Raw genomic sequence first — 11,031 nt, 5'->3', positions numbered from 1 at the left:
CGAAAGCCAACCTTACATAACAGTCTAGAGAGCACAGCGTGCAGCTCCCTCTTTATTGGAGGGGGCATATTAAAACACCAATATGGTGCCTATCCAACGAACCTTGAGCTGCAAATCTGAACAATCTCTCTCTCTCTCCCTGGAACCCCCAATCGCCATGACGCCACAGGTGACTGGATGCTGAGCACGCAGTGTCTGAGGCGGGCGTATCCTGTAATTGGCACGGCTACAGAAGAGAAAGATGTGGCGTAATTGGAGGATGGTGAAAGTCTACCTGCTTTCACGGCTTAGGGCTGTGTTCAGGTCCAGGTCACTGCTGAGGGCTGTGTTCAGGTCCAGGTCACTGCTGAGGGCTGTGTTCTGGTCCAGGTCACTGCTGAGGGCTGTGTTCAGGTCCAGGTCACTGCTGAGGGCGGTGTTCTGGTCCAGGTCACTGCTGAGGGCGGTGTTCTGGTCCAGGTCACTGCTGAGGGCTGTGTTCAGGTCCAGGTCACGGCTGAGGGGTGGTGTTCTGGTCCAGGTCACTGCTGAGGGCTGTGTTCTGGTCCAGGTCACTGCTGAGGGTGGTGTTCTGGTCCAGGTCACTGCTGAGGGCTGTGTTCTGGTCCAGGTCACTGCTGAGGGGTGTGTTCAGGTCCAGGTCACTGCTGAGGGCTGTGTTCTGGTCCAGGTCACTGCTGAGGGCTGTGTTCAGGTCCAGGTCACGGCTGAGGGCTGTGTTCTGGTCCAGGTCACGGCTGAGGGCTGTGTTCTGGTCCAGGTCACTGCTGAGGGGTGTGTTCAGGTCCAGGTCACTGCTGAGGGTGGTGTTCTGGTCCAGGTCACTGCTGAGGGCTGTGTTCAGGTCCAGGTCACTGCTGAGGGCTGTGTTCTGGTCCAGGTCACTGCTGAGGGCTGTGTTCAGGTCCAGGTCACTGCTGAGGGCTGTGTTCTGGTCCAGGTCACTGCTGAGGGCTGTGTTCTGGTCCAGGTCACTGCTGAGGGCTGTGTTCTGGTCCAGGTCACTGCTGAGGGCTGTGTTCTGGTCCAGGTCACTGCTGAGGGTGGTGTTCTGGTCCAGGTCACTGCTGAGGGTGGTGTTCTGGTCCAGGTCACTGCTGAGGGCTGTGTTCTGGTCCAGGTCACGGCTGAGGGCTGTGTTCTGGTCCAGGTCACTGCTGAGGGTGGTGTTCTGGTCCAGGTCACTGCTGAGGGCTGTGTTCTGGTCCAGGTCACGGCTGAGGGCTGTGTTCAGGTCCAGGTCACTGCTGAGGGCTGTGTTCAGGTCCAGGTCACTGCTGAGGGCTGTGTTCAGGTCCAGGTCACGGCTGAGGGCTGTGTTCAGGTCCAGGTCACGGCTGAGGGCTGTGTTCAGGTCCAGGTCACGGCTGAGGGCTGTGTTCTGGTCCAGGTCACGGCTGAGGGCTGTGTTCAGGTCCAGGTCACGGCTGAGGGCTGTGTTCAGGTCCAGGTCACTGCTGAGGGCTGTGTTCTGGTCCAGGTCACTGCTGAGGGCTGTGTTCTGGTCCAGGTCACTGCTGAGGGCTGTGTTCAGGTCCAGGTCACTGCTGAGGGGTGGTGTTCTGGTCCAGGTCACTGCTGAGGGCTGTGTTCAGGTCCAGGTCACTGCTGAGGGCTGTGTTCAGGTCCAGGAGTATTAGGCCATTTCAGAGAACAAAAGGGCTCTTCTTATTGTGCTTAGGGATACATAACAGTGTAACGTAACGCCCTCAGGCATACATAACAGTGTAGCGCCCTCAGGCATACATAACAGTGTGACGCTCCCTCTCTTATAAAACACAGAGAAGCTGGGTGTTGGGTGTTGGGTGCAGGGTGAGGGTGCTGGGTGAGGGTGCTGGGGGCTGGGTGTTGGGTGAGAGGGCTGGCTGTTTGTTGCTTGGGGCTGGGTGTTGGGTGTTGGGTGTTGGGTGAGGGTGTTGGGTGTTGGGTGCTGGGTGTTGGGGGCTGGGTGCTGGTTGTTGGGGTCTGGGTGAGGGTGAGAAGAGAGAGGGTGAAGACCCATCTCTTCAGGCTTCACCTTAACTGTCCCTCCTGAGACACCCAATACCCCCTTGTACTGTTTCCCCAGTGTCACAATAAAATAAAATAAAAATGTTTTATAATATATGTATATATATATATATATACATATATTCTTCCTTCTTCTAGCATGACGTCTACCAATGGCCCCAGGTCTGAGCATAGATTACTTCTTCCCGTCTGCTAAATGCCAAAAATGTAATGTAAATGTTCTGTAATCGAGTTATAATTAATTATAATTATAATTTCAATAGTTTTTTAATGCTAAATACTTCTTCCACCTCATCGTGGAAGGAAAAGCACATATGTGGGCGAGACATGTCACCCCTATCTCTACTGAAACCTATGCCCTGATATGACCCAAAGTACCCATTAGATAGATAAATGTACGCGCAGATATAGTACGTTTCGTAACATATTTGTTTTTCGTCTTCATACTGTGCACATTGTTCTCAGGACATGTTCTAAGGACAGTTCTCAGGCTCTATCATATCTTCAGAACAATTGTCACAATACTCATAAAACATAATTGCAATGTTTATCTTCCAAAGCCTTCCTGTGTCCTGTCTGGCAAGACATCCTTCATAACTGAGGGAAACGGTCAGCGCACAGCAAAGCCCTGCTGCATTCTCTCCTCCAATGAAAAGGTTTCAGTGGTTTTAGTGCCAGTTCTTTTTATTGTGTTTTTTTTAAAACAACAATAACAGAGACATAACAAAATAACATTACAGACACAAATGAACAACAATAAACATCACAGACACCGATCACTTCAGAAGGTGACACACACCTGACTACAGACCATTAAGGGAGGGTCATTTCATTGGGGGGTTGAGGGGTTGACCGTAGCAACATTCGAAGAGTTGACCATAGCTTATTATTACTCTATATTACAATATATTACCCTTATTATCGCTCTATAACGTTGAACCCAGTGTGCACTCCGGTGTTCTCAGAGCGATTTTACGAACGCACACTAAGAGTTGACCTTAACAACATTCTAAGAGTTGACTTTAGCAACATTCTAACCAGAGTTGACCTTAGCAACATTCTAAGAGTGGACCTTTGCAACATTCTAACCAGAGTTGACCTTAGCAACATTCTAACCAGAGTTGACCTTAGCAACATTCTAACGAGAGTTGACCTTAGCAACATTCTTAGGAAAGTGTTGACCATGCCAACTCTGCTATGGTACTTCCTCAATTGTAACATAAAAATTGTCCTCGCCTGACCCTTGTGTTGCCATCACTCCCAGTCAGTCTGCTGATAGGGATGAAGTCATCTTTCTAATAGTCATGCTGAAAGATGGGCTTACAGTGCCAATTTTGGAGCAGTATTATTTCCACCCTCGCCGACGTAGGGTTAGCCAGGGAGGTCAATTCATGAAATAAGGATTGACCTTATAAAAATGTCTGAGTCTTGTGTTGCCATCGCTGCCAATCTTCTTCTGACTTGACTGGAACTGTGGTGAAGTCACCTGTTCTAATGGTCGCACTCATACTTAAACTAACAGTCACACTCACACTTTAAAAAACGGTCTACTCTGTTTTCCACTGGGTCTTTTGGGGTATTTGGCAATGGTGACTAAGCCCTTACACACACTTTTCTGGCAAGACGAACGTTCCTCCGTGCCTCTTCCTGAGAAGGTTAGTATGAGGTGAAATTAATTCTTCATTCTTCTAGCGTTGTACCTGCCAATGGCCCCTGGTTTTGGCATAGATTCCTTTCTCCTGCTATGACTGGTGGATAGATTATTCACCCACTTAGACAAATGTATTTGTTGTACGTCACTTTGGATAAAGACATCTGCTAAATGCCAATGCTTTTCTTTTTCTTTTTAAATGTTTTTTTTTAACGTTATTTTTTCTGAGTGGGGCAGTCCCACTCATATTTTCATTTCTATTGTAACAGAGACAGTAGAGATTTGACAGGAAGGATGGGTGAGAGAGAGAGAGAAGGGATGACATGCAGGACATGTCCGCGGCCGGAATCAAACCGGGAACCTTGCGGTTACATGGTCGACGCTTAATCCGTTACGCCACCTAAGCTCCCCTTTTCTTTTTAAATGTGATGGTGCAGTGGCTGTGCATGTCATAGGTCTGTAAGCAGCATTATGGGATCCTCAATCTACAAAGAAACAGTGAAATTAGTGAAGAACACAATATTGCATCTTTGTTCAGTGTAGAGCAGGTGACATCACCCCAATTCCAGTCAATTCACTGGATGATTGGGCACAAGGGGAAGAGACCCATTAGGCTGGCAGTAGGCTATGTGTTTTATTTATACAAGGGTCATTTGATAAATCTGTCCCATTACTTTTGGGTACCCTAAAACAAGGGGATGATGCATAAAAAAGTGTTGCAATTTCTGAATGGTGAAACCAATATGTGCACAAATACCATCAAATCAAAAGCTGAGAATCTCGACTTTAACTTCATATTAATTGTTTGATTTCAAATCCAAACTCTTGGAGTGTAGAGCCAAAAGAAGGAAAACTGTCTCACTGTTGCATTACTTACGCAGGGCACTATATCATAACAAACGGATGCAGAGTTACACAGTGGTACAGCATCTACATCAAAAGTATCTCCTGTAAAACATGTTATAAAACATGCTTGATGTCAATGAATTAGAATAATTTAATATATATGTTAAGGACTGAAAAGAGTCCTAGGAGTCTGCTAAATGCCAAAAATGTAAATGTAAATCCTAGGGATCTAACAACTTGTCAGCGTGTGTCAGCATGCAGACATGCAGCCATTGGCAGCTACCGGGATTTCTACTGATCTTGATGCTCCCTGAAGATGGAAACACATATTTGGAAGGAACACTTTGTTCAACGTCTGGCTTTCCCCTTCTCTGCCACACATCTGGCATCACTCCATCACCTTGTTTTACCTCTGTACAACTAAACGAAAGAGACGCAACAAATTCCTACCAGAACACAAAGCTTACCTGGTGAACAGCAAACAGCATAGGGCCTACTATTGACCCCGTTGTGTTTTAGTGGTGTGAAACAACCAGAGATAGGCTACGCTAGGAGGACCAGACTTAAGCAGTAGATGAGTCGTTTACCTCATCCAAGCAACCTGGGTCAATATTTGTTTATACACGTAATCATGGGTACCGACACGTGGCTATTAAAATCATGTAACACTGGTCCCCCCCCCAACCCCCCCAGACACACACACACCACACACACACAAACCACCACCACCCCAACCCAGCTAGTTGTGTGCATTAGTCACAGATACAGTCAGACACTGAATTCACTTTCCAATATATCTTTTTTTTCTCTCCAATGGATCTTCTTTTTTTTCCCATTCCCTTGAGGGAAACACTTTAACTGCTCTGAAAACACTTTAACTGCTCTGGCACATCTATCTCTTGAGGCGAGGAGGAGGGATGTTCCACCCCCTTACTGCTTGCTTGCTTGCTGTAACTTGTCAGTAAAATCTGAGGACATAAAAGCATAAAAGCAAAACAGGATTTCATTTCAAATTCGTTCTCATCGCCATGCAGCGTCTCATTTTTAAGTTGTTTTCCCTCTGAGAGAGCATTAAGCAGTTTGCTGCTCTGGGAGACATGGGGGTTCTGTGCTGTTCTGTTCCGTGCTGTCACTGCTGAGCTGATTATCCTGATGGTTCCTTTGGCCTGTGATGTGTTCTGCTGTGCTGTGTGCCATATCCCTGTCACATTTCTAGTTTCATGCATCATTTCACTCATGTAATATTCAGGTTTAGTAGCCTACTATCCAGGTTTTAGATGATGGGCCCCTTTCAAAGAGCATCGATGCGGTAAGGATGGATGGATTCGTTGCCGTAGTGTAATGTGTACCCAGCAAACGTGGCAAAGCAAGGCCACATAGCCTGAATGACTGAATCATGTTATCCCAAGTATCCAAGGCCCTCAGTCATATCATGTTAACTCACGCCCCCTGGTGGCCGTTGTTAATACAGGGCTGGGGCTTTATTGCGGAAGGCTACCCCCCTCTAGTGGCAGAGCAAAGTGATAAATCATGATCATGTATTCCAGCAGTCAGTGCATATTAATATCGTGCTGCTCTAAATGGAATGAATAAACGGTGGAATTAATGAATGAATGAATTAATATATGCTACATTTTGCACATAAGGAAAACTAAATCGGTCAATTATAGACAGGTAGTCAATACAGACATTACAACAACAACAAAAACCAAAATACAAAAAGAGACAAGACGTGACGATTTGACAATTTCGAGAAGAGACGTTTTATTTTGACATTACACATCCTGGTTAATATGTCGTCTCTAATTTACACCAATGGTAGAGGGAGTTGGGCTAATCGAGACCAATGGCAGAGGGAGGTGGGCGGCTCCCTAGAATTCCATCCAATGAGCTCACACGCTTGACGCTACGTCTCTTAGCGAGCCTACTGACATCCGGGTGAAGGATTTAAGGTGAGTTCTGTCGGTGTGTAGCCACAATATTGAATTAAACACCCTAATATCTGGGGGTTTATTATATTTCTAGCGTCATAAACCTTCACTTATATCGTAACCGTTCATTCTAGACCTAGAGAAGATCGCCAACTCGAGTAAATCCCTAGCTATCCAGCTAGCCACGTTAGCGAGCTGGCTAAGCTAAAGCCTGAGATGTCCGGGTTCGCATTGTCACCCGATTTTGTCATTATTTCTCACCCTAACCCATGTTATCGCGAGAGTTGTTATTTGTCTAACGTAACATTAACGCCATACGAATGATCCGTTATCCCTGCAGGGATACAGAGAGATCAGATCAGATCGACTTGTCCTGCCAATCAAGATGTGCGTCCGTCGCGGGGGCTGGAGGGTGTTGGTGCAGGTTGTACATTTACATTTTACATTTTTGGCATTTAGCAGACACCTTATTCCAAAGCGACTTACAATCAATACATTTGGATGCTAAGCATGTGAATCATCAATCCACCATTCGTGGCAGGAAGAGTAATCTAGCTCAGGCCTGGGGCCACTGATAGAAGGAAAAACCTTCTTCTACCACCTTTTTCTAAAACCTTTTTTTTTCCAGGTTGTGCTCTGGGCCCACCTGCTGTGCACAGGCCTGGTGCTGGGCTCCGAGCTCACGTTTGAACTGCCAGACAACGCCAAACAGTGTTTCTACGAGGACATCACCGTCGGCACCAAGTGTACCCTTGAATTCCAGGTAAGTTGATATATGAACCATATTTCACATGTGTGACTTGAGAGAGACACTACTATATGGTCCTCCTAAAGGAATCAAGAGGTCCATCAACCCAAAGAGGTCCATTGTTGTGGGATCAAATGTGATAAGTAAAGTAGCCCTCGAGCCTAATGGCCCTTAGGGGGCAGGAGCTTATCTCTTGTTTCTGTAGCCTGAGGCGGCTTGATGTACAAGTACACCCCCCTGGACACTGACACAGTCACACACTCAAAGGCACGGTTAAAGCGTGCTTATCCCCTTGAAACAGAACTCCCCCATACTCAAACATGTACAATTCAGTTATGGTTTGACCCATAAAACTGGCATAGAATGGGCCCATTATCTTTAGGGAAAGTTGGTATGCAAATTAGTTGTCACTAAGTGGCTAATCAGTGAACAATAGCAGTAGCCATGAACAATAACAGTAGCCGTGAACTAGCTAGCTAGCTGTAATACGTAACCAGGCGATAACATTCGCCACAATATCATATCATTGTTGTTGTTTTTTTCAGGTGGTGACTGGTGGGCATTATGACGTTGACTGTCGCCTGGAGGACTCCAACGGCGGGGTCCTCTACAAGGAGATGAAGAAGCAGTACGACAGCTTCACCTTCACTGCGGCCAAGAACGGCACCTACAAGTTCTGCTTCAGCAACGAGTTCTCCACCTTCACACACAAGACTGTGTACTTTGACTTCCAGGTCGGCGAGGACCCCCCTCTGTTCCCCAACGAGAACAGAGTCACTGCCCTGACCCAGGTAGGTCTGCCTGAGGTGGAGACTAAATGTTGGTTTAGTTGGAATTTGGAATTTGGAATTGAACAGACGCCTTTATCCAAAGTGACTTACAAGAAATACATTGACTAAGTAAGGGAATCGTCTTATCCACCAGTCATAACAGGAAAAAGTTATATATGCTCAGGCCTGGGGCCATTGGCAGTTGTCGAGCTTGTTGTTGAAGTAGTCTTCCAAGGAGGTTATGGTTAGAGAATTAACTGTTTAAAATCGCATTGGAAATGTATTGAGTCAACACTGCAGTTTCAGTATGAAAATTGTCTTGAATCCAGGAAAGATGTCATGTAACAAAGTTTGTGTGTGTGTGTGTGTGATGCTCGCTTTGGTGTGATGTCATGCCAAGTAGTGTACGGGTGATGTTATCAGGTCTTTTGAATGCCATGACACGTTCGTTGCTATGCCGACCCAAGCATTCTGGAGATTCTTGAGTAAACACTACCTCTTGTTGTTAACCGATGTAGCAAACAAACCCACGCCACATCGGCCAAAGTAGTGATCCATATTATTCCATAACTGGATACTACTTTGTTTCCAATCATAGCAAGCTAGCTAGCTTACTTACTTATCAAATGTACATCTGGTACAGTAATAATTCAGTCAAATGACTGGCATGCTGCTAGATGATAAGTAAATAAGTAAGCTAGCTAGCTATGATGGGAAACAAAGTAGCATCCAGTTATGGAATTATATTTATCACTACTTTAGCTGATGTGATGTGGGTTTGGTTGCTAAACTAGCCAACTCAGTAACATTAGCGTATCGAATTACTTGTGATGGTAATGGTATGCCGGAATACTAGCATTGGCATAGCAACGAACGCTTCATGGCATTTGAAAGGCATTTGAAAGATTACATCACCCGGACAAATGTTGGCACCCAGACAGTACTTGCCATGATGGTGCGTTGTCTTATTTCCATAATCAAACATTGATCATGTGTCTCTCCCTGTTCCAGATGGAGTCTGCCTGCGTGTCGATCCACGAGGCCCTGAAGTCCGTCATCGACTACCAGACACACTTCCGCCTGCGGGAGGCGCAGGGCCGCAGCCGGGCGGAGGACCTGAACACCCGCGTGGCCTTCTGGTCCATCGGAGAGGCCTTCATCCTCCTGGTGGTCAGCATCAGCCAGGTGGTCCTGCTGCGGAGCTTCTTCTCCGACAGGAAGACCACCACGACGCGCGTCGGGTCCTAACATCCCCCAGCGTCCCTCGTCATCATCTCACCTAACCCGTCAAGCCTGTCTGTCGCGTCTGACAGTCATCTCCACAAGGGACTTTAGATCCAGACCCCCCCCCAATCCCCGCCCACAACCCACCACCCCCTACTACCACCACCACTCTACAAACAACAGTTCATGGCAGAGATGTTTTTGCTTTTTTGTTTGTTTGTTATTTTTTTTAGATTCCATTTGCAGAATTTTTGAATTTTTTAAGGTTGGTGGTCACTGGCCACTGTGATGAATTTCCTTTTAACAAACCAACTCCAGTGGATTATCTGAATTAAATCTAGCAAAAAAACAATGTTGGAAAATGTAACAACTTATTTATTATGTGGATGCGTATTGTCATATTTGTTTTTTACAACACTGTTTACCTGAATGTATGTTCATACTAGTAGCCTGTCTTTCCGTTTTGATTTGAGACCTACTGGATACATTAAATAGTTACATTCAGTTCAACAGAATTTCATTTTTGCACAAAGTTCTCACTTTTTCCTTTGTAATGACAGAAAGTCATCCTTGATACAAATTTAAGTCGTGATATCATACACTTCAGGAGTAGATAGCTAGATAGTTACTTTTATTGATCCCGAGGGGAAGTTAAGGCATTACAGCAGCTCACAAACAACAACAGCAAAATAAAGTGACGATAGAATAAAATAAAAATTATTTTAGCATCTGAAACGTTGCATACTGTAAGAGCAGTCCAGTGTGATTTAACATCCCCCAGCCTGACTCTGATCACCCTGATCCAGCCAGCCGGAGGAGCAGTTGTACAGTCTTACTGCAGAGTACCCTGTGGAGTTTAAATATTATTTGTTTTTAATGTAAAATGTTTTTGGGGAGTTCGTATTTTTGGGTGGATCGGACAAGACGCAACACGTTTTCACAAGCTCAGTTCTCTTCTCTTTTAGTTTAACTGGTTGTCTTTGTTATGTAATGTTAAATAAAACAGATAAATATGAAGCTGGTGTGTGAACACATCGTTTAATTTCTTTTATATATTAGCCATTTTCTTCGATGGTGTGCTCTTCTGGTTTTTGGTTTCGTGCAAAGTTCAGGTTTCTCCTGTCATCAGCTTGTCATCAGCGTTTCCTTATTTGCATAGCTGAATACACATTTGCTTTCTGTCTGGTCTTTGTGGAATACGCAATTAAACACTACCAGAACCACAGGACTTCTCACTTCCGCTTGTTTTGTAAGTTCTTCATTGTGCAATGAAGTGTGTGTGTGTTTGTGTGTGTGTGATTTGTGTGTGTGTGTGTGTGTGTGTGTGTGTGATTTGTGATACAGCCGGTATCACTGGCACCAACACCAGTGAACAAGGTGCTTTATTGAGCTGTTTCACATTGACATCTTGTCCACAGAAACTCATAGGGATGGTGACGTTTCTTGTTACCAGCCACCCATGGGCACCTGCTGAATAAAGAAATTATAAAAAGAGAAGTTTATTATCTTTGGTATTTTTTCCCACTTAGCCTCTAGGAGGTGGTACTGTGTAATAAAAGACTTCAGCTCCACATGATGTGTGTGTGTGTGTGTGTGTGTGTGTGTGTGTGTGTGTGTGTGTGTGTGTGTGTGTGTGTGTGTGTGTGTGTGTGTGTGTGTGTGTGTGTGTGCGTGTGTGTGTGCGTGCGTGTGAATATGAAACAACAGATGGATTATGCGTAAACTATTACGACTACGGAAACATGCATGCACACCATATGCATATTATAATGGGAATAGGCAACTAAGCATGACATCCTACATCATTCAATCTACAAAATACGATAATGAATTTTCCCTTTAAAACGCTGA

The 11,031-nt window shown here is 45.4% G+C and overlaps 1 protein-coding gene across 1 annotated transcript; it reads left to right on the top strand.

Annotated features, from left to right (window-relative positions):
• Window positions 1–6,440: 6,440 nt before the first annotated feature.
• tmed7 (transmembrane p24 trafficking protein 7) lies at window positions 6,441–10,391 on the top strand. The gene is made up of 5 exons (XM_080532378.1): window positions 6,441–6,459; window positions 6,779–6,862; window positions 7,067–7,201; window positions 7,732–7,977; window positions 8,968–10,391. The coding sequence occupies exons 2-5, from the start codon at window positions 6,824–6,826 to the stop codon at window positions 9,202–9,204; spliced, it is 657 nt and encodes a 218-aa protein (XP_080388504.1). The 5' UTR covers window positions 6,441–6,459; window positions 6,779–6,823; the 3' UTR covers window positions 9,205–10,391.
• The last annotated feature ends 640 nt before the right edge of the window (window positions 10,392–11,031 follow it).

This window comes from Nansenia antarctica (genome assembly GCF_963989245.1).
Source record: "Nansenia antarctica genome assembly, chromosome: 5".
NCBI lineage: Eukaryota > Metazoa > Chordata > Actinopteri > Argentiniformes > Microstomatidae > Nansenia > Nansenia antarctica.
The sequence above is the reverse complement of the archived record's forward strand: the minus strand, read 5'-3'. Positions and strand labels throughout refer to the sequence as shown.

Coding starts and splice junctions, on each gene's coding strand:
- tmed7 (XM_080532378.1), top strand. CDS start 6,824: ATGTGCGTCCGTCGCGGGGGCTGGAGGGTGTTGGTGCAG. Junction 6,863..7,066: donor GCTGGAGGGTGTTGGTGCAG/GTTGTACATTTA, acceptor TTTTTTTTCCAG/GTTGTGCTCTGGGCCCACCT. Junction 7,978..8,967: donor GAGTCACTGCCCTGACCCAG/GTAGGTCTGCCT, acceptor TCCCTGTTCCAG/ATGGAGTCTGCCTGCGTGTC.